The sequence below is a fragment of the Pleurodeles waltl genome, chromosome 11 (assembly GCF_031143425.1).
Source record: "Pleurodeles waltl isolate 20211129_DDA chromosome 11, aPleWal1.hap1.20221129, whole genome shotgun sequence".
Taxonomy (NCBI): Eukaryota; Metazoa; Chordata; class Amphibia; order Caudata; family Salamandridae; genus Pleurodeles; species Pleurodeles waltl.
This window is the reverse complement of record NC_090450.1, coordinates 859927096-859951306: the sequence shown is the minus strand read 5'-3', so window position 1 is coordinate 859951306 and position 24211 is coordinate 859927096. Positions and strand designations below refer to the sequence as shown.

Here is a 24211-nt window from a genome sequence, read left to right as displayed (position 1 = left end):
TTGGTCACCCCACCTCTGCCATTCTGTCTCCTGCTTCCACTGGCAGCAGAAAAGGAAACCAATCAATCAATTGTAAAATTTGTAAAGAGCACTACTTGTCCGCGAGGGTCTCAAGGTGCTGAGGTGGGGGGGAAGGGGCTGCTACTGCTCAAAAAGACATGTCTTGAGAAGTCTCCTGAAGATAAGTAGGTCCTTAGTCTGATGCAGATGGGTGGTAAGGGTGTTCCACGTCTTCGCGGCAAGGTGGGAGAACAATCCGCCGCTGCCGGTTGTTCTGATGATGTGTGGGACGGTGGCGAGGGCAAGGTCGACGTAGCGAAGCTGTCGGGTCGGGGTGTAGAAGGAGAGCCGTCTGTTGAGGTATTCTGGTCTGGTGTTGTGCAGTGCCTTGTGAGCGTGGGTGAGGAGTTTGAACGAGATTCTCTTGTTGATGGGGAGCCAGTATAGGTCACTCAGGTGGGCTGTGATGTGGTAGTGGCGGAGGATGTCTAGGATGAGACGTGCAGAGGCGTTCTGGATGTGTTGCAGTCTTTTCTGGAGTCTTGCTGTGGTTCATGCGTAGAGGGCATTGCTGTAGTCCAGTTTGTTGCTTACGAGGGCTTGGGTGACTGTTCTTCTGGTTTCAGTGGGTATCCTATGTAGATCTTCCGAAGCATGCAGAGGGTGTTGAAGCAGAAGAAACAAGCATTGCACAGCCACCTCTCAAATGAAATGATGCTTGTTTGCAAATCTCCTACCTTTTGTAGGAGAGGTTTCAGACTGGTCAAGGGTAGAGCCTCCGAAACTGGACGATAGGGATACTTTGATGATGAGTGTCTTGTCTCCTCACTCGGTCGGATTGGCAGCTGGGGGCATGTGGGTGGGCGGGCACATAAAAGCACTGCATGGAGGAAAAAATGAGTCTGCCTACAGCAGAATAATTGCGGGGATCCTTCCTCGCACTGTTGAGGGTGAGGAGAGGAAGAATGGGAGCCCTGAAACTACTGAGCAGGAGTGATTGTGAGGAGGTTACAAAACGAATTTCTCATTTGTAATACTTTTTTTTATAAGCGAGTGGGGAGGTTCTAATGGCACAATAAACCTGCAATAAAAAAAAGCTACTTGCTCTTATGATATTACACTTTCCTATTTATATAAATGTAATTTTCCTATCTATGCATTACGAATTAACACACACAAAGTTCGTGTCACCTATTAATCGCGTTCCATCGAAATGTATCACCTAACCGAGTGTTTACAGAAAACAGATAAAGAGCAGCAACTGCATTACCACTAGCTGTAATAACCCTGGCTCTCTTTCTCCTCTCTGACAGTTGGTAGAAAGCAGTTTATGAAGTTTGATTGGGCCACTAATGCTGCAAACGTGCTTGGCTGCGACTGTGAGGAGCTGTCGACGGCAGTCTTCAAACATCATTTGAAGCAGATAATCGAGCAGGTCACATCTGGAGTTAAGCGACTGAGCCAAGATGATGAGAGAAATGCAGGTAGAGCAGCCCTTCCTTCCTTGGCCTCTTTGCTATATTTGACAATGAGGGTGCAAATCAATGTTCGGTGAGAATGTGGCACATGTGAGGTAGTCACTCCACTTTAGAATACGTTTTTTTTTTTTGATTTAAGTAAGACAACACGATTCGGCTTTTCTACCCTGGCCCACGCATGCCAGTGTATATAATACCTGTTTCCACATCGAGACACGCATAGATGTATATCCTGTTAGCACCTAGCACGCATTAAGAGACAATTCCTCATGGCTGAACCGAAGGTATGATGAGCCAATATGAAATAGACACACTTAAATGTCACCAGGTGCTACCGTAACATCCCCAAAGATGCACCATTGTTCAGTCATTGTCATTGCTTACTGTAGACTGTCATTCCCTTTCCCTCAGTTTTGCACCTGACATTTGAGGTGGAGGATTCCAGGTGCCTCTGCATGTGTGTGCAGGTAACTTTCAAGGATGAGCTTTTGCCAACTCTGACATCTGCCACTGAGCGGACTCTTTCTGTATGTCAAAGAGCTCTCTGGTGGGTGGTAGCCTAGCAACCAGCTCAAGTATCAGTCTGAAAGGAACACGAGATGCCAACAATGATTTAAGGACTGCAGAAACGAAGACACATGGCATTCTGAGATATAAAGTTGGTTGTGATAGTATTAGCTTTTGTAAGAGTTCAATTCGAATTACACTGACCCATATCTTTATTTTCTTAAATATATGTGTATAACAGATGGCAATATGGCACCATACTGCCAGTTAGTTATTATGTATTTTTTGTTTTTCAAAAAGTTGTCTTCTTCAAAGTGCAGCTAACAAAGACCAGCGCTTGAAATTAAAATGTTAAAGTTTACCTTTAATAAATAGAATGTTGCTAACAAAATGATCAATGCAGGACGCCAGTGGATTTCTGCGGTTCTTATTCTACAGTTTTGTAGCCGCAGCCATTACAGCATAGTTATAGCTTCACTACATTTGCCAAATATTTTGTCACATAATTTGCAGATGTCACTAAAAATTATTTTATTTTTCTGACTCAAATGGATAAAAACAATCCTGCTAGAGCATGTGCCACATAGTTTGGCTTTTTTTGCCTCTTGATTCAGATAAACTCGTCACATAATTTAGATAGCCTTGCCCCTAATCCTAGTGGCACTCACACTGCTAAAGTACTCCACAGTGGTTTGAGGCCTGTTACTATGTTAATGAAAACCATGCTCCACAGGGAAGCCTGTGAAATATGTGTTTTTATGCCACTACATTTTGTGTTATAAAATCACCCAAACATGTTATAAACTCACACACGCATAAATGCACCCCATGGCAGTGAAAACAACTGTGGCTAAATAACACGTTCTTTGGAGCACATGTACTAATAAACACACATTCATGCATTTACTACTACAGTGCAATGGTCACATTTGAGTGTATTACAACAGTACAGCTAAATTGGCATGAGAAACATTTGTTACTGCTACATAGATTGCACGTAACAATTACTTTAACAAGGAAACAATAACCCTAAGAGACACAATATGTCTTTAATTTAATATTACATATTGAACAGATTTAACCCCCTGCATCCTGTTTTTTGATTAAATAACGCCTGTTAAAACAACTATATTACAATAAGGTCACATGCCACCCTCCCCTTGAAAAATACATTGACCACAGGGGATGGAATCCCCAGGTCCTTTAAAAGACTTAGGGAAGGGGCTGCATGCCCTCTCCCAATTAAAAAGACCTCAGTCCCAGATGGCAGCATCCCCGGGGCCTTCAAAAGGCTCGGGGAGATGGGCAGCGATCCCCTCCCCTAAAATATAATCATCAAAGTGACCTCCTTGGTACTGGCCCACCCCAGAGGGGTGGGGACGTTTAGTTAAAAGGTCAGGCATTAAAAAAAATTACAGCAGATCCACAGATCACCTGCAGGTTTGTGGTGCTGTTAAAAAATGTCTTAGGCCCCAGGGGTCAGGGGGTCCTCTTGGACACTCCAACCAGAACTAGGGCACTAGTGTATCTCTACCCTGCCTCCTATATGTTTTCTGAATCATTTTTATGTGACAAGGGGACTAAATCCACAAGTCCTGAAATGTCTGCTGTCATATCTTTGTTGATGTTGTGGCAGTCAATCAGATCTAATCATTTGAATTGTCTGATCTGTGGATCCTACTCAGCCTGAAATATAAATACAATTTAAACCCCCATTTCTCAAAAACTACTGATCTTGTTTACACCAAATCATAAAAACATGCTTTCTAGCTGAAGATATAACTTTCTGTCAAAATTAATGTAATTGAGGTCAGACACTTTGACTGTAACTGTGTCTAATTTTCTTATGGGAGGCCCTGGCACCTCTAGTGCACTTTACTAGGGACCTACTAGTAAACCAAATATGCCAATCATGGATAAGCCAATTACATACACATTTTGTAAAGGAGCACTTGCACTTTAGCACTGGTTAGCAGTGGTAAAGTGCCCAGAGTAACAAAAAAGGGTAAAATCAGAGTCCAGCACACATCAACAACCTAGGGAACACAGGCAAAAAGTTAAGGGAGACAACGCCAAGGATGAAAAGTCTAACACATGTCCCCCACAGCTGAAAGTGGGGAGCAACTACCCAATCTCATGGGAGTTCTCATCATTAAGAACCTGGACGGACCATCAGCATTGGCGTGTTCTATACCAGGACAGTGTTCCACCGTAAAGTCCATCCCCTGCAGGGAAATGGACCACCTCAACAGTTTTGGATTCTCATCCCTCATCTGCATTAACCATCTGAGGGGCCTGTGGTCGGTCTTAACTCAGAAGTGAGTCCCAAACCGGTGGGGTCTTAGCTTCTTCAGTGCCCAGACCACAGCAAATGCTTCACGTTCTATAGCACTCCACCTACGTTCCCTGGGTAGTAATCTGCTAATGAAGGCTACGGGTTGATCTAGGCCCTCTTCATTAAGCTGTGAGAGTACTGCTCTAATACCATGCTCTGAGGTGTCTTTGCACAACAAACTGCTTGGAGTAGTCAGGTGCCTTCAGCACAGGTGCTGTGCACATGGCAGCCTTCAGGGCATCAAAAGCGTTCAGGCAAGCCTCTGTCCAGATCACTTTCCTGGGTTGCTTCTTAGAAGTTAAGGGGGTAACAATGGTACCATATCCCTTAACAAACCTTCTGTAATATCCTGTGAGACCTAAAAAGGCTCTCACTTCAGTCTGGGTTTTGGGAGGCTCCCAAGCAAGAATGGTATCAATCTTAGGCTGTAGGGGAGCCACCTGGCCACTCCCCACCTGGTGTCCTAAGTACACCACAGAACGCTGCCCTATTTGGCACTTGCTTGCCTTAATAGTGAGGCCTGCCTTCTGCAGGGCCTCTAACACACTCCATAGGTGTTGCAGGTGTTCCTCCCATGTGGAACTAAACACAGCAATGTCATCCAGGTAGGTGGCACTGAACTCATCCAGCCCAGCCAACACCTGGTTGACCAACCTCTGAAAGGTGGCAGGGGCATTCTTCATCCCAAATGGCATCACTTTAAACTGAAAGTGCCCAGCTAGGGTAGAAAATGCTGACCTCTCCTTGTCCCAGTCAATTAAGGCAATCTGCCAGTATCCAGATGTTAAGTCAAACGTACTGAGGTACTTGGCACCCCCTAACCGGTCAATGAGCTCATCAGCTCGGGGGATGGGGTGTACGTCAGTCTTGCTGACCGCATTGAGTCCACATTAGTCCACACAGAAAACTAAGTTCTGGAGTGGCACCAGGTGCAGCAGCCTTTGGTACCAATACCACTGGGCTGGCCCAAGGACTGCTGGAGTGCTCAATAACCCCTAGGGCAAGCATTTTGGATACCTCATCCTTAATGCATGCCCTGACCCTGTCAGTCACCCTGTAAAACTTCTGTTTAATGGGTATACTGTCCCCAGTGTCCACATCATGTGTGCACAAGTGTGTGACTCCTGGGATCAGGGATCAGGGAAAACAGTGAGGAAAACTGTCCCAACACGTGGCGACAGTCACCTTACTGCTCCTCAGTCAGGGAGGGGGAGAGGATCACTCCCTCCACTGACCCATCTTTTTCTCCTGCAGACAGGAGATCAGGAAGAGGCTCCCCTACCCTATCATCTGTCGCAAGGAGCATGGACAGTTTAGTCCGCTCAAAAGTGAGGTTTGAGGCGGTTGACATGCAGGACCCTTAAAGGGTTCCTTGGAGACTGCAGGTCCACCAGGCAGGTAGGTGACTTCACTCTTGCGCTCCACCACCTCAAATGGCCCAGTCCACTTATCCTGGAGCGCCCTAGGATCTACTGGTGCCATCACCCACACTTTTTGTCCAGGTTGAGACTCGACCAGAGTGGCATTCTGGTCATACCAGTGTTTCATGTCCTCCTGGCTGGCTTCCAGGCACTCCTGAGCGAGACTCCTGAAGTGCGCAGTCTGGTTTCTCAAAGCCAGGATGTAACTGAATACATCCTGGGGGGGTTTACTCAGAGCTTTCTCCAAAGCTTCCTTAACCAGACTCAAAGGTCCCCTCACAGGGTGGCCATAAATCAACTCAAAGGGACTAAACCCAAGTCCCTTTTGAGGAACCTCCCTGTAGGCGAACAAAAGGCATGGCAAGAGGACGTCCCACTTCCGCCTCATTGGCTCTGACAGGCCCATGATCATGCCTTTCAAGGTGCGATTGAATCTCTCAACCAGACCATTACTTTGGGGGTGGTAAGCGGTGGTGAACTTGTAGGTTACCCCACACTCCTTCCACAGAGACTTCATATATGTGGATATGAAGTTGGTACCCCTATCAGATACCACTTCCTTGGGGAACCCCATGCGGGTAAAACCCCCCATCAAAGCACAACTCACCACAGGGGAAGTGATTGATCTCAAAGGAATGGCTTCTGGGTACCGGGTGGCGTGGTCCACCAAGACTAGGATAAACCTGTTGCCCATGGCTGTCATAGGATCCAGAGGCCCTACGATGTCAATGCCTAACCTCTCAAAGGGAGTACTGACAACAGGCAAAGGCTGGAGGGGAGCCTTACATTTCCTTCCACTCTTGACACTTGCCTGACAAGTCGGACAAGACCTGCAATGTGCATCTGAGTGCCTGCGCAGTAGGGGCCATTAAAAGTGGATGACAAGCCTCTCAAAAGTCTTGTCCTGCCCCAAATGTCCAGCTAAAGGTGCATCATGAGCTAACCCCAGTTGGAAGGCCCTGAAGCACTGGGGTACCACCAGCACACGGGCTGACCCAGGCTCAGGAACCTTAGGTCCGCTATACAGAATGTCGTCCTCCCGATATATCATGTGTGATCCTGGCTCCTTGCCAGCCGCCTGGTCTGCAGCCTGCTGCAGTAAACCCTCCAAAGTAGGGCATGACTTCTGTGCTGCACAGAATGCTTCCCTGGTGGGCCCCCCTTCCTGCTGCCACTGTGACAGCTCAGGGACCTCCCCCACTTCAGCTACCTGTTTCCCTGTAGGTTCTGGGACGTCACCCTCAGGCTCTGCCTCCTCCCGGACCATGGGAACTTCTGGGGCCGGTTTCCTGCGACCTTTGCCCTTCCTCTTCTTTGCAGTCCCCTGGGCCACTGTTTCAGGCTCCAGGGGCTCTTGATTACCCTAACAGGCTGCCATTGACCAGGTGGATGCACCTACCCAGCCAGGCAGATGCAACATCTCCAAGTGAGACCTGTGTTCCACCTCCTTCCAAGGGGAATCCTCCAGGTCATTGCCTAGCAAACAATCAACAGGCGTGGTTGGACTCACAGCTACCTTCAAGGAACCTGAGACCCCCCCCCCCCATTCAAAGGAAACCTGCACCACTCTGCACATGCGGTCTGAGTTGTCCACTTCAACTACTTGGTGAAGTACCCAAGAATCTAACTGCTCTTCAGACACCAGCTGACTCCTCACTGTAGTCACGCTGGCTCCTGTGTCTCTCAGAGCCTCCACCCTCTGTCCATTAATGGTCACCCACTGCCTGTTCTTCTTAGTGTTTTCAGGCACTATGGTTCTCTGGACCATCTCACTGTCCCCTAGTAAGACAAGGGTCATCTCAGCTGGTTCCCACCCATCTGAAACCAACTCCTCCCCAAGCACTACACTGGCCAAACACTGGGACGGCGCACCAGAGGGTGCCGGTGTACTTTTCGGGCATTTGGGGTCCCCCCTCACATGACCCACCTGGTCACATGCATAGCACTTACGTGGGGGACCACCTGCCACTGGCTTCCCTTTGGAGAACCATGGCTTCTTTTCACTGGGGCATTGGGAATCCTTACCCTGGGAATCAGTTTAGGGCCCTTAAGGGAACTCCCCCGGTTAACCCTTACCCTCCCTTTCTTCTGGGAGGCACCCTGCCCACCCTTGGCGTGGTCTCTCCCATACCTCTTTTGGACCCTGGTGCTCTCCCCGCGGTCCCCTTCCTGCGCAAGCTTCCTGGGGTCAGTCAGCTTGCTGTCAATTAGGTGCTGGCGCAGCTCTGGAAAACATAAACTGTACAAGTACTCCCAAGCAATCAGATTGTAAAGCCCCTCATACGTAGTTACCTTACTGCCCTTCACCCAACCATCCACTGACCAGCAATAAGAATCAACACATTCCAACCATGTTTGGGATTCCTTCTTCTTGTAGGATCTAAATGTATCCTTGTACTGCTCAGGGGTAAGAGCATACCTTGCAAGCAAGGCATCCTTCATGCTAGAGTAGGTGAGATTCTGAGCATCCCCTAAGGCTGTCAGTGTATCCCTCCCCTCTACCTCAAAGTGCTTCCACAGACCCGCCCCCCAATGAGCTTCAGGGACCAGATTCATATGGAGAGCAGACTCATACCCCTTAAACCACAAGTATATGTCGTCCTCCCTTTTATAATCCTTCACAAGATCTTTAGGAATGTGCACCCTCCTTTCAGGCTGTACTGTGATGTGGCTACCACTATCCCTACTAGACTGGCTCCTCTGATCCAGCTCTCTCAAGCTACGCTCATGAGCCAACAAAATCTTTTTTTCTTCTAGTGCCATCCTCATTTTCTCCAACTCCCTCTGGTGCTCCCTCTTTGCCTGTCTGTCCTGCAATTCCTCAGGGGTCAGACCCTTAGATGATACACTACTACCTGCCCTGGAGACCCTCTCCCTGGACATAACAGGCCCACCCACAATACCATTGTGTATGGATTGCACTTCCTCCTCATCCTCTGTGTGCCCTCCAGTGCTCTTGGCTGTCACCCAAGCCCTCAGCGCCTTTTGCAGCTCCTTCTTCTTGGATGAGCTCTTAATAAGAAAGTTAAAGCTTTTACAGATCTCTTTTAACTGGGCCTTGGTATAGCTATCCAATTACTCCAGGTCAAAAGCAGCTCCAACTGATGCATCTCCAGATTGGGACATGATGAAAAGTCAACAAAAGTGCAAAGTTCCCAAAAGCAGAAAAGTTCCCAAATGAAGTTCAGAAGTCAATCAAAGATTACCACAAAAATGGATGCAGGAAAAAATCCAAGCAAAAGAGAAAAATCAAAGATCACCAAACAAGTAGTATGTGGTCACGTAGTGGTCTGCAGTCAGAATAGTAGTGTAAACTTAATCACTGTATGTCAAGTACAAATACAAGTCCAAATCCCAACCGTTGATCACCAATGTTAGAAATTGGGTCTTTGGTTGACAGTCAGGTTACTCCCTGTTCAAGCAAGGACCCTCACTGTAGTCAGGGTAAAAGAGAATCACCCTCAGCTAACCCCTGCATACCCCCTAGGTAGCTTGGCAGAGCAGTAAGCTTAACTTCAGAGTGCTAGGTGTAAAGTACTTATACCACCACACACAGTAACTTAATGAAAACACTACAAAATGACACACTAGTTTAGAAAAATAGGAAATATTTATCTAAACAAAACAAGACCAAAAACGACAAAAATCCACAACACACAAGTCAAGTTATCAATAAAAATGCAAAAAGAGTCTTTAAGTAGTTTCACATACACACTAACGATGTCAACGTGAAAAAGTACCTTGGGCGTGTCAAAAATAACCCCGCACAGGCGAGTGCGTGTCAAAAAGTGCTTGCAATGCGTTGATTCCACTCATGAGTGGGACCATGCGTAGTTTCTCCTTTCGCCGGGTCTGGGTGTGTTGTTTCTTCTCTCAACAGGAGAGCGATGCGTCGATCCGGACAGCACTTTCGAGTCTGGCAGGCCTTGCATTGTTTTTCTACGCACAGCGGTACTTGAGTCGGAAATCCAGCCGCACGATCTACCAGCCTCTGTCAGCGATGCTGCGCGTCGTTTCTCCTGCTCAGTGGTTTGATTCTTCGGTCGCGTTTCCTACGAGTGTTGTATCTCACCTGCGGAGCCGGCGGTGCGTCACTTCTTCAGTCGCAGCTCGGAGTCTCGTCAATCTTTTCCCCGCTCAGCGCTCTGTGCATGGATTTCCTTGTCGTTAGGCTGCCAGCTTCTCCTTTCAGGGTCGTAGGAACTGGATGGGCACCACAGGGCAGAGTAGGAGTCTCTCCAGAGACTCCAGGTGCTGGCAGAGAGAAGTCTTTGCTGTCCCTGAGACTTCAAACAACAGGAGGCAAGCTCTAGATCAAGCCCTTGGAGATTTCTTCTCAAGATGGAAGGCACACAAAGTCCAGTCTTTGCCCTCTTACTCTGGCAGAAGCAGCAACTGCAGGATAGCTCCACAAAGCACAGTCACAGCAGGGCAGCTCTTCTTCCTCAGCTCTTCAGCTCTTCTCCAGGCAGAGGTTCCTCTTGTTTCCAGAAGTGTTTCTAAAGTCTGTGGTTTTGGGTGCACTTCTTATACCCAATTTCTTCTTTGAAGTAGGCCTACTTCAAAGTAAAGTCTCTTTTGAATGTGAAATCCTACCTTGCCCATGCCAGGCCCCAGACACTCACCAGGGGGTTGGAGACTGCATTGTGTGAGGGCAGGCAGAGCCCTTTCAGGTGTGAGTGACCACTCCTCCCCTCCCTCCTAGCTCAGGATATGCAGGCTACACCCTAGCTCCCTTTGTGTCACTGTCTAGTGTGAGGTGCAACCAGCCCAACTGTCAAACTGACCCAGACAGGGAATCCACAAACAGGCAGAGTCACAGAAATGGTATAAGCAAGAAAATGCCCACTTTCTAAAAGTGGCATTTTCAAACATACAATCTCAGAATCAACTTTACTAAGATGTATTTTTAAATTGTGAGCTTAGAGACCCCAACCCCAAACTCCACATGTGCATCCACACCCAAAGGGAATCTTCACTTTAATCAGATTTAAAGGTAGCCCCCATGTTAACCTATGAGAGGGACAGGCCTTGCAACAGTGAAAAGCGAATTTAGCAATATTTCACTGTCAGGACATATGAAACACATTACTATGGGGGTCATTCCAATGTTGGCGGGCGGCGGAGGCCGCCCGCCAGAATTCCCCCCTCCGAAATACCGCGCCGCGGTCAAAAGACCGCGGCGGGTATTACAAGTTTTCCCCTGGGCTGGCGGGCGGTTGCTGAAAAACCGCCCGCCAGCCCAGGGGAAAACGACCTTCCCACGAGGATGCCGGCTCGTAATCGAGCCGGCAGAGTGGGAAGGTGCGACGGGTGCAGTGGCACCCGTCGCGTATTTCAGTGTCTGCAAGGCAGACACTGAAATACTTTGCGGGGCCCTCTTACGGGGGCCCCTGCAGTGCCCATGCCATTGGCATGGGCACGGTGGGGCCCCCAGGGGCCCCGTGACCCCCCCTACCGCCATCCTGTTCATGGCGGCTTTCCCGCCATGAACAGGATGGCGGTAGGGGGGGTCGGAATCCTCATGGCTGCGGAGCGCGCTCCGCAGCCATGGAGGATTCACACGAGCAGCGGAAAGTCGGCGGGAGACCGCTGACTTTCCGCTTCTGACCGCGGCTGAACCGCCGCGGTCAGAATGCTCGTTGGAGCACCGCCAGCCTGTTGGCGGTGCTCCCGTGGTCCGTGGCCCTGGCGGCCACCGGCCGCCAGGGTCAGAATGACCCTCTATATGTCCTACCTTAACCATACACTGCACCCTGCCGTTGGGGCTACCTAAGGCCTACCTTAGGGGTGTCTGACATGTAAGAAAAGGGAAGGTTTTAGGTCTGGCAATTGGGTACACTTGCTAAGTCTAATTTACAGTTAAAACTGCACACACAGACACTGTAGTGGCAGGTCTGAGACATGATTACAGAGCTACTTATGTGGGTGGCACAACCAGTGCTGCAGGCCCACTAGTAGTATTTGATTTACAGGCCCTGGCATCTAAAGTGCACTTTACTAGGGACTTACTAGTAAAGCAAATATGTCAATCATGGATAAGCAAATTACATACACATTTTGTAAAGGAGCACTTGCACTTTAGCACTGGTTAGCAGTGGTAAAGTGGCCAGAGTAACAAAAACAGTAAAATCAGAGTCCAGCACACATCAACAACCTGGGGAACAGAGGCAAAAAGTTAATGGAGACCATGCCAAGGACGAAAACTCTAACATTTGCCTTAAAGTATTTCTCAAAGATGGTTAAAATACTGCCTTCTGCTTATGGTTTCACGTGATCTTCATATCTATTCCAAATCTATCACTTTTAAGGGGGGGCATTTATCATTTGATAAATTTGCTTTGCTTTAGATTAGAGACTAGTCTGATTACACTATGTTGGATTTCATTCTAGACAAATATAGGCGCATATTTATACTCGTTTTGCACCGAATTTGCGTCATTTTATTTTACGCAAATTGGGTGAAAAGCTAACTCTCTATTTCTGAACTTAACAACATTTTTTGGACGTGAAAACCTACTTTGCGTCAATGAAATGCAAAGTAGGCGTCCCCGTGCAAAAACATTACTCTAAGGCCTTTGCACCTTATTTATCCTCCAGTGCAAAATCACACATGGGGGAAGGAGGAGTCAAAAAATTTAGCAAAGCTTGCTTTGCACCATTTTTTAACGCCTGGGTCAGGGGACCTGTGGGCCTATTTTCATGGTGGAACACCATGGAATAAGCCCAGAGGTGCCTTCCCCTGGCCCCATGGACACCCCTACCCACACCAGAGGGAGAGCAGAGGATGGGGACCCCATCCCAGGTAAGTATTTCTTTTAGTGCCACTGGGGGTCCTGAAATGGGCCCCCCTACATCGCATTGGGTGCAATGGCCATGCCCAGGGGACCCTGGTCCCCTGTGCTGGCCATTGGGGTTATGGGCATGACTCCTATTTTTTCTAAGACAGGAGTCATGTGATACTGTGGTTTTGCATCAGAAAATGACTCTAGGCAGGTTAGAGTCATTTTATTTTACTCTTACCTGCCTAACAACATTTTTTGGTGCAAAACCCCTGTTAGAAATGGGGTCTTTGGTTGGCAGTCAGGTTACCCCCTGTCCAAGCAAAGACCCTCACTCTAATCAGGATAAAAGAGAATCACCCTCAGTAAACCTCCGCTCACCCCCTTGGTAGCTTGGCACGAGCAGACGGCTTAACTTCAGATTGCTAGGTGTAAACTATTTGTATCAACACACACAGTAACTTAATGAAAACACTAGAAAATGACACAGCACAGGTTTAGAAAAATAGAAAATATTTATCTAAACAAAACAAGACCAAAACGACAAAAACCCACAATACACAAGTCAAGTTATCAATTTAAAAAGCAAAAAGAATGTCCATGTAGTTTTAAACACAACACTAATGCTGTTAGCATGAAAAATAGCCCTGCACGGACAAGTGTGCGTCAAAAAGGGCTTGTGATTCGTCAATATCACTCACGAGCGGGACCTTGCATCGTTTCTCCTTCAGTCGAGTCGGCGTGCGTCGTTTCTTCTCTCCCTCAGGAGAGCGATGCATCGATTCAAACCGCACTCTCGGGTCCGGGCAGGACTTGCGTCATTTTTGCATGCCCTTCGATGTTTGCATTGAAAATCCTGCCGCACGATGATCCGAAAACCACGCAGTGCGGGTTGCGATCTCACCAGCCTCCGTCAGCGTTGCTGCGCTTTTTTTCTCCAGCAGCGGGCATCGATCTTCCGGTCGCGTTGCAGGCAAGCGTTGATTTCCAGCTGCAAAGCCGGCGGGGTGCCGATTTTTCAGCCGCAGATCGGAGACGCATCAATCTTTTCCCCGCATGGCAGTCTGTGCGTGGATTTCTCACTCTTGGGCTACCAGGGTCTCTTCTCAGGGTCCCAGGAACTGGATGGCCACCACTTGGCAGAGTAGGAGAATCTCCAGAGGCTCCAGGTGCTGGCAGAGAAAAGTCTTTACTGTCTCCAAGACTTCAAACAACAGGAGGCAAGCTCTAAATCAAGCCCTTGGAGAGTTCTTCACAAGAAGGAAGGCAACACAAAGTTCAGTCTTTGTCCTCTAGCACAGGCAGAAGCAGCAACTGCAGGAGGGCACCACAAAGCACAGTCACAGGCAGGGCAGCTCTTCTCCCTCAACTCTTCTCCAGGCAGAGGTTCCTCTTGTTTCCAGAAGTGTTCTAAAGTTTGTGGTTTGGGGTGCCCTTCTTATACCCCTTTTGATCTTTGAATTAGTCTTACTTCAAAGGAAAGTCTCTCTTGATTGTGAAATCCTGCCTTGCCCCGGCCAGGCCCCAGACACACACCAGGGGGTTGGAGACTGCATTATCTGAGGGCAGGCACAGCCCTTTCAGGTGTGAGTGACCACTCATCCCCTCCCTCCTAGCACGGATGTCTCATCAGGAAATGCAGACTACACCCCAGCTCCCTTTGTGTCACTGTCTAGTGAGAGGTACAACCAGCCCAAATGTCAAACTGACCCAGACAAGGAATCCACAAACAGGCAGAGTCACAGAAATGGTTTAAGCAAGAAAATGCCCACTTTCTAAAAGTGTTATTTTCAAACACATAATCTTAAAATCAATTTTACTGAAAGATATATTTTTAAATTGTGAACTCAGAGACCCCAAATTCCATGAGTCTATCCGCTCCCAAAGGGAATCTGCACTTTAATCATATTTAAAGGTAGCCCCCATGTTAACCTATGAGAAGGACAGGCCTTGCAACAGTGAAAAATGAATTTAACAATATTTCACTGTCAGGACATATAAAACACATTTCTATATGCCATATCTTAACCATACACTGCACCCTGCCCTTGGGGCTACTTAGGGCCTAACTTAGAGGTGCCTTACATGTACGAAAAGGGAAGGTTTAGGCCTAGTAAGTGGGTACACTTGCCAAGTCGAATTTACAGTTAAAAACTGCACACACAGACACTGCAGTGGCTGGTCTGATACATGATTACTGAGTTACTTATGTGGTGGCACAACCAGTGCTGCTGACCCACTAGTAGCAATTAGCCAATTACATACACATTTTGTATAGGGGCACTTGCACTTTAGCACTGGTTAGCAGTGGTAAAGTGCCCAGAGTAACAAAAACAGCAAAAATAGAGTCCAGCACACATCAACAACCTGGGAAACACAGGCAAAAAGTTAAGGGAGACCACGCCAAGGATAAAAAGTCTAACAACCCCCTTCTTCCATACCGCCAGTCCCACCTGACCAACGATTTTTTTTATTCTAGCCTACCCTTTGCACCGGCTTGCACCATTCCATAAATATGGTGCCCTTCTGGTGCACAGAAATGGTGCAATCCGGTGCTAACCGTTTTGGTGCAAAACTATGTTAGTGCAGTTTTGCACCTAAAAGTATAAATCAGGGCCATAGTATTTACTTTACCATGTGCTAGATTTCTCACAATAACTATGATTACGTTAGCATGCATGCAATTACATAAATAAGATTATTCTGGTTATATTGCCTTTTATTAACCCCTTAGCTGCTCGGCCTTTTCCCACCGCAGTGCTGACCCCTTTTTTTTGGCTATTTGGGGTAGTTCATGCTTAGGCCCCCATAACTTTTTGTCTACATAAGCTATCCACACCAAATTTGCATCCTTTTTTTCCCAACATCCTGGGGATTCTAAAGGTACACAGAGTTTGTGGGTTTCACTGGAGGATACCAAGAAATTAGCCAAAATACAGCTAAAATTAGTTTTTTTTTTTTTACAAAAATGGGAAAAAAAATCTGAAGAACAAACCATCTGTTTTTTCCCCGCAAATTGCACCAACAAATGGTTTGCAGGGCTAAAATCACCATCTTCCCTGCTTTCATGAACAGGCAGGCTTGAATCAGAAAACCACATTTTTCAACATAGTTTTGGAATTTTAGTGGGACATACTACATTTTTACTATTTTTTGTGCTTTCAGCCTCCTTCCGCTGAGACTGAATTTGGATCCTTGCTGGGGTGGGTCTTGTGCTGACAACTTTTTGCACTGCATGAGGGTGCTGGGAGGGAATGTAGGATTTTTCCCAAGTGTACATAATGCCAATATTATTTTAACACAGTTGGGCCTAGTACTGCTGGTGATATTTCAGAATGTGATTTATGCCCAGATATACATGATGTTCATGTTATGTTAACTAATGTGTGTGTTGAATACAAACTTTCTTTACATACAACTTGTGAAGTCTCTTTTGTGGAGCTCAGTGTATTGTGCAAGAGTGCTGTGCCAGTGCTTTACACATTGCCCCTGTGATAAGGCTGACTGCTCAGTGACAAGCTATCCAAGGGTGAGCGCAGGTTATACAGTGAGTGTAATTACCCATCCCTGACAGGAGTCGTAGGTTCTGACTGGCTAGGGCCTTGCATCAGCCAACCAGAACGTGCCTCCTCCAACAGTAACCTATATTCACCCCCATGTTTCCACTCTCACAGATCCTCACTCTCATCGACACTCTCAAACACGCTAGCACACACTCACTCTACTTGGTTTCATTCACTCACAAATACACACTAGTGACAGACATCCCATCAGCCGAAATCTAAATCCCCTTATTTCCAGTGGGATTTAGGTTTTGGTGGTAGGGATATCTGTCACCGTTGTGACATAGTAACTTATCCGCCAATATCTAAATAAGGCCCCAAGTTTTTTAAACTAACCTTGCTTCCTTTGCTGGCAAATCAGCAGCTCTATGGCAACAGTAGAACAGGAATCCAGAGCTAGACATTGGCATCAGCAAACTATGTTTTCGAAGAAGGAACCAGACAGAGCAGCATCTTCAGGATTAAAAAAATGAAATGGCCACCTCAACCCCTCTCCCAGGTTCTTGATATGACTGACAGTGCAGCCCTATCAGAACTGGGACAATGTTTGGAAACCTGCTTCAAATGCTCTGCTTGGCTCCTCATTGGTCCCAGGGATGCCCACATGTGCACCCTGGCTGCCCCATTTGAGCAGATATCCTCCACTGCCTGGGGCTTGTACAGTATGTCTGCTAAATAAAATGGACTATGCCTGTGTGAGGGGATAGGCGTTGAATTACATCTTTCAGACACGCACAATCCCGATATACGCATATAGAATGTCATGTTTTTAAACAGCACTCTGTAGATAGATCAACCGTCTGCCCTCTCCTTCTCTGTTCTTGAGGAGTCTGGAGAGGCCAAAAGGGCTACTCTGCGCTTTTGCAGGAGTGATTCGGCAGGGTGCACACAAGTCAAAATTTTAAAAGTTTTGCAGTGGTGTGCCTTTGATTTTCTTTGTATTTTCATTGTGATTATTTCCAGTTTCTTTCCGGCACTGGACTTTTTCACCCTACTTATTAGCTTGATAAATGTATTATTAGCTTGGTAAATGTTTTGTAGGTTGGCAACAGGACTTGCTCTTTTCAGGCTAGTGTGGTCCTTATTTGTATCCCAAAGCTCTGCCCAGTGATAACCATGTCCCTGAAACAGTCTGGTTTTGTGACCTTCATACCACCTGTTGCCAACACAACTACTGGAAGTCAGAAGATTTTGTGAATTGTTAACCCTAGGTCCCTTAACGCAATCTGAGCCTATATCCTCTCTTTTTCACAATATATGCACCTTCTATCTTAATGTGGCTCCACTGCCACAACACATCTCCTGCAGATCTCAGTACGTCCACAGCAGGAGCCTCACACAAGGCCATTACCCATCGCTTATTGACCTTCAAGTACAGCACTCACCTGCTCTGAACTGAACTTCATGTCTGATCTCCGCCCAGTTCGTTACATCAGTTGCCTTCATTACTCACCTCAATGATGCCATTCTCCTTATTTTCAGGAGACGTGCAACAGACCCTACTTCATATCTTATCTATTCAGACCCCCAGGCAGGCGCTGCCACAGCCTCCCCTTGCTTCTTGTTCTCCTGCAACAATCGGCAATAGTAATAATTTACAAAAGCTCAGCCATAGTGCAAATTGCTTCACTGAGGATAGAAGAGTGTGGGTGCAGAGAGTAAGCTTACATTGATTACACTGTTTTACTCTGTGCCACAGCTTAACTTATTGTATTTGTTTTTGGGCACCCATTAGTGTCCACTTGCACACCCTCTCACCCCACTATTTCTCATAACAAAGAAGTGGTCAGACTAGGTGGAACCCCTGGTTTAATGAAACACACGATATATTGGCAAGGTTTCTTGCAAAGGCAAAAATCAGAATGCAAGCTTTTGCTGTTTGAAACATGTACAGCCCTTGGCAAATGGCCACATCTATGGCAGATGGTGGGCGGTTGGTATTTTAGGGCTGTGGGCAGCTTCGAAGTCCACATTTGCTCTTATTACCATCAAAGGAAAGCCACCATGAAGCTGTTTTGAATCTGTTGAGTGGGACTTTTTTTATCAGTTTTCATCAGAAAAAATATAAATATTGAAAAATATATAAACATTGCTGCTTGAGAGATTAAGGGCCTGATTTAATAAAAGTGGTGCTGCAGCCACTTTTCTTGCTCCCCTTAGCGCCCCCCACTGCCACCATATGTGAGCCATATTTGATATACAGCACATCATGGTGCAGGGTAGGGGCAATAGCATGACATTTTTTAGGCTATTGATGTACTGTGTAGGATTGGCACCAAAATGTTGGCGCTAATCCTGCAAAGTACATAGGGGCCCATTGAAAGCAATGGTGTGCTCCTTTTTAACCCTTGCTTGGCGCAGTAGTTAAAAGTAGCCACAAAAATGAAGCCGTGGAATCCCTTAGAGTCTATTGTGCCATTTTTGCGGTCCCCCTAATAGGGGAGTGATGACGCAGAAAAAGAGGGTTCGACATATATTCATGTACACTGTGTAACCGACATATATATTGAAGTGTGATTTTAAGTAAAAGAAATAATGTACGAGGGAAATTGTGCCCTCGGGGCAGTTCGCCATCATTATCAACGAGCTTTATTAATCATGAAGTATTAAAAATGTATTAATCCGTCATAATCGCAAATGTATGCCATGATTTCTTGTTTGAAAACTGTTTTGCTTAGCTTAAATTTAGTACAGGCTTTGGCCTAGTTGCTTGGTTTCAAATTCTAACTGCGTGATTCTTTTTTTTCCTTGAATTAATGAAATATATTCTTGCTTGAAGTTGTATTTTTCCAGTAGAAACTGGCTGGTACACTTATCTCCAAGGTTTCGTGCTAGGCCGGTTACATCCCCTTTGATACAAGGTCAGTCTCTGCAGGTGCGGACAATGAAGGTACAGATAGTAAAATAATTGGCAAACCATGATACAATTTGTGTTCCAAGGCGCCAAGGACAGTGTATGCATAAATGGGCGCTAGTAAAAGACAATTTTGATTGGACAATTTGAAGCCAACCTATGAACCCTCCAATGGAAGACCCTACAGAATTTGGAATGTTTCTTACTTAAACCCACCGGACAAAGAGAAGTCAGCCATTTTCCTCGATGCCAGTTTGAAGCCTGATGCCAGACTCCATTTTGGACGACACCCTGATGCCCTTTCCTCTATCTGAGAGAAAGAGACTTTAAGAATTCTCACCCTAGAGACTTTAACTTTGATTTGCCCCGTCTTGCCCATGCAGTAACTTTGCCCTATTCTCCTTGCCGTTGCAAGGAAGCTTGCCCTTAACTTTGCCCCTTTGAAATTTGCCCCATGCTGATCAACCGGTACCTGAAGGACGAAGACTTTTCTTGAATGCTGATTGTATTTGGTAAATATGAAAGGATAAATGTATTATGCATTGTGTTTTTTTTCCTTTTAGGTACCAACTGCTATTTTGATAGGATCCTAGCTAGAACTTTTCCAAATTTGTGTTGACTAAATTCGTTTTGCATTAAGTCCCACATGCCAATGCTAATTAGAGGTTAGTCGAGGTATTCATTCAATGTACCATGAAGAATTGAAATCTTGTTATGCTGACCGAATGTATGCAATTAGTCAAATACAGTTAGTCACATTGGTGATTTGCATTGCTATAACAGAGTGTATCATTATTCAGATTTTACGTAGATTGCGTTTCTTCCGCCGTTATGGACAGCTAGTAATGTTCATATACATATATCAATTGGTTTTGAGACACATATATATCGTGCTAGCTTTGTTAATATAGGGAAATAAATTCACTAACTTTTAATAAACTGGTGTGGTTATTCATGACTGAAAGGTCATGGTGCGCAGAAATATCAACTGTTATTGATTTCTGATGTATTATATTGATCTATTAATTGAGTATTGATTATCGATTACAACAGTTATTGATTATTGATTTGAGTGACTCGACTATTGAGGATGAGGAGAGCCTGACTCGGTTAAAAGATTTCACCTACCTCCAACGTGTCCAGGTACAGGTAATTTATAAGGGCTGAACGCGTTATCAGTAGATGGTAGCAGAGATTGATGGTTTAGCCCTTTGGGACCCCATCCGAACAATAGACAGAGTCAGGTTAGAATTTTCTTTGATAAAACAAGTTGGAGAGATGATGATGCCCTAAGACCCCGATGAATTTCCCGGGATCTCGGAGCTTGCGAATGAGGAACATGCAGGTATGAGAACGGTCTCTGCGTTTCTAGTGACGGTATGAGTGAAGTTAGGGTTTCGCGCTTGCACAGCTTATCGCCGCAGATTAATTGAGAAGTTTGTGAGGATTTTAATGGGGGTTAAAAGATATTAGAGGAGTGTTACTCCAAAGGTGTGAGAGTAGGGAAGTCGTCGAACTTCACATGTGTGTGGCGCTTTGAGCAGAAAAATTGTCCACGTGGTTGTTGATGTTGAGACGGGCCCTGCGAGGTCAAGAGACTCCGGAGTATGTTGAAAAGTGTATGTGACACTTGTTTGATGTTGTGATCTGGTCGGTTTAATAGGTTGATCGGGCGTGGTCAACAAGTCGGTATGAATGTTGCAGAGTGAAAGAAAACTTCGACTTTGAGATTTGACGAATTCTAAAGTGCACTAGAATAGTTCATTGATCAGTTGAGAGTAAAGTTTGCGGGTCAAATTTTGCTTGCGAAAGTGGGAAACCGAGAAAGATGGAATAACTGCCGAGGCTAGTGAAAAATCCCTAAGGTTTCTGAAGCGGTTGTGTTACCCTTCCTGTAGTAAACCGACAGATCTGTTTTATTCTTTTGGTTAAGTGCTCGCGTTATATTGCAGAAATTAGTTTATGAGTGAAGCCGAATGAAAAGAGGACAAGCCGCAGGACTTTGTCAGCCGCAGTGTGTGAGTGCGACGTCACTAGGAGCCGCGCTGGGATAGGTCGGTTGGTGAGAAGGGTCGCGCACGGATTGGACGCAGTCCGTGAAGCGCAATTGGAAGGGGAAAGGCAAGCGAAGAGTATTCCGGGAATTAAAGTCACTTATTGATTACATATTGTCAGAAAAACAAAAGACGGAAGGATGAAATTTTTCAAAGCATTTAAGAGTGCCATGAGGGGAGATGTTTATATTAAAGCAAATGTAGGAGAAGAAACACCGCCTGAGGGTACACCAGCTTACATCGTCATTGAAGAAAAGGGTGTAGCGCCGTGTCTTTGGCTAAAGCAATGGTGCAAATTAACAGAAAAACATGGAAGTGTAGCGTTCCCTATCCACGGGTCGTTTAACCTAAGGGTTTTAGAAAATCTGAGGTTTGCGCTATACGACATGAAAGTACCCCAAGGCCAGCACAGTTTGAGGCATTGGCAATTTGGGAGCTAATAGCTAGAAATCAACAACAAAAGAAATTTGAGACAAGAATAAGGAAAGTAGAAAAGACCCTAGCGGATGCTAGATGGGACAGCACACAAAAGGTTTGGAGATCAGACGTATTGCAGGGAATTAAATTGTTTCCAGCGATTGCCGAGGAAGAGGAGACGGAAGGAAGGAAAGCCACCTGTAAGACAAACAGGAGTCAGTCCAGGGAAGGAGAGAGCAATAGAAACTCGAAAAGGGGAGACGAGTCAGATGATGAGGAGTTCATTATACAATTACTGAATGATCGCCCACCACCATATGTGGAAAGCGAAAAAGGCTCAAGCATTAGTACTGCCCCTCCAGAACCAATACAGGGTAATGTGACGCCAAATTTGAGAAGATCTCAGAGGCCGAGCAGTTCTGACATGCCTTTCTCACCACGAATACCACGGGTTCAGAGGATGTACCCAGACGTGCCAACATTGAAACCTGCTGATAACTATCAGCCACAGGTCCAAAGGCACTATTGCGATGAGCATAATGTGGGAATGACTTGCGATTCAATGGCGCAGGGAGGACAAAACTATCAGAGACCGACATTGATTCAAGCTGAATCAACACAGTTCTCGATGCCCCAAAAGCAGACACCAGAAGTGCGAGTGGTAGAAAGCCAGTTAGGTATGCCAGCAATGATGAACCACAATGTGGGGATTAACATGCCACAGAATTCGGGGAACAGACAGAATCCAGATGCAATATCTCTACCTATCACTGTAGGTCCACCAGTACCACTGTACATACAGGCAAATTCAAGCACCAGCGACCAAGGGTTAATGATACAGAATGGGACAGGGAGAAGATGCATAGAAACCACTCCAGAGACAACTCCGATAGTGGCACTGCCAAATGGATCTGGGTCCTTGTCGGAGTTTAGTCCAATTCCAATTTGTGCTCCGTCAACCGTGGTAAGGTCACATCCACCAGTATTAGTACCGTTAACCTCACAGACTGAAACATTACAGAAACCGTCGATGGCAGTTGATGTAACTGCTACATTGATGGGACTGAACGCGCAACAGTTGACACAATGGTTCAACAGCCTGAACTCCCCACAGAGTACATCAAGCGGGAAGGGAGAAGAATACCTGAATAAAATAAGGTTGGGTATGGAGGCAGACGAACTGGTAGAGGGAACAATGGGTTTGAACAGATTAGAATCATACACAGAGGAAGAACTAAGATACATGTGCCCTAGGATTACAAGAGAAGTGAGCAACATACATAAGAAGTTACAAGAAATTGCAGACAGAAACGAGATCGATATAGGTAAGACCAAACACCTGAGTAGAAGTTACAGGTTAGACTTTGAGACAAAAGATTTTGAACACATGAGATCCGCAGGGATGAAAACACACCTTAAAGAGATACTGCAGGGTGCACAGGTTTGGAGATGTTTAGACAAGTGGGAAAGCAGGTGGGTCAAGAAAAAGGATAAAAAGAAGGAAAACACTTCAGAACGAAGTGAGAAAAAACAACAGAATGACGATCTGATAACCATGTTACCAATGAGAGAGACAGCAGGGGGAAAACTTGTGCATGTAACATGGCACAGGTGCGATATTCAATCCTTTACGGATGACTTTCCCAAATTGAGAGAGAAGCCGATAGAGTGGTATCAACAAACGGATAGATTTGTGAAACTCGCGAAGTGTCTCTGGGAAGACCTGAATACCTTATTTGAAATTGTGGTTCCGGCTGATTTGTGGGAAGATTGTAAAAGGGCTGTAGGTTGGCCGACGAGTGAACCAGAGAGAGATAGGGACACAGGTGCGCCATCACCTATGGTAATGAGTTTGTACCACAAGGTGATCGAGCACTTGAAAACCAAGGTTGCGTCGAAAAATGTGGATTGGCAAAGGATTGACAGGACCGCTCAAGAGGTTAAAGAATCTATACACGCGTATTATGAGAGGTTGTTGAAAGCGTTTAAAAATTACAGTGGCACGGAAACGATTGAACCAAAAGACATGCTCCATTTTGTGTTCAGGTTTGTGGAAGGGCTGAGACCCGAAATTAGCCAGATGATTAAATCGCATTTGATTTGTTGGCAGTCAAAGTCGATCGATGAAGTGTTGAATTATGCAAAATACTGCAGTGATGAGATTGAGACAAAGCAGAAAAGATTGAAGGAAAAGGTGATGGTGATGCAGCTCAGAGCAGCTCAGACAGGTTTACAAGGTTTGCAAGGGTTTCAACAACAGATGCCGCAGCAGCAGCAACAGGGAAATGTTATGTTTCAGCCACAGATGAGAGGCAGAGGTCGAGGAGGTTTTGTGAATAATGGTTCAGATTTGAATACCGTTATGATTCCAAATGGTATACAGGCAATGAAGAAGGTGATGCCATGTCACACGTGCGGAATTGTCGGGCATTGGAAACGGGAGTGCCCAATGATGGTGCAGGAAGGTGTAGGTCAGCAAAACAATGATGTCAATGCATTTCAGACTATGAGAGGACCGAAACTGAGAGGTCCGAATCCAAATTTTCAAAACAATATGAACCAGATGCAGGGTCTACAACCCATGCAACCGCAACAGGTGCAAATGCCTCGTGTGCAAATGACACAATTGCAGCCAATGCAACAGCAGTTTCCTATGGTACCTAATCAGCAAATGCAAATACCCTTAGCACAAATGAATCAGCAGCAAGCAATGCTTCCTCAACAGGTCACGGGTCAAGGAATGAATCAAAATGACACAGTACATCAGTTCCCGTTACACAGTGAGAATGGAATAAACGAT

General features: G+C 46.0%; 1 protein-coding gene across 1 annotated transcript in view; it reads left to right on the top strand.

Moving 5' to 3' along the window:
* The window catches only part of MYO18B (myosin XVIIIB), a 1377385-nt gene that overhangs the window by 334336 nt on the left and 1018838 nt on the right, over positions 1-24211 (top strand). The window contains exon 10 of the mRNA XM_069214702.1: positions 1314-1484. Within this exon, the coding sequence (XP_069070803.1) occupies positions 1314-1484 (171 nt within the window). The remainder of the gene's footprint in view (positions 1-1313; positions 1485-24211) is intronic.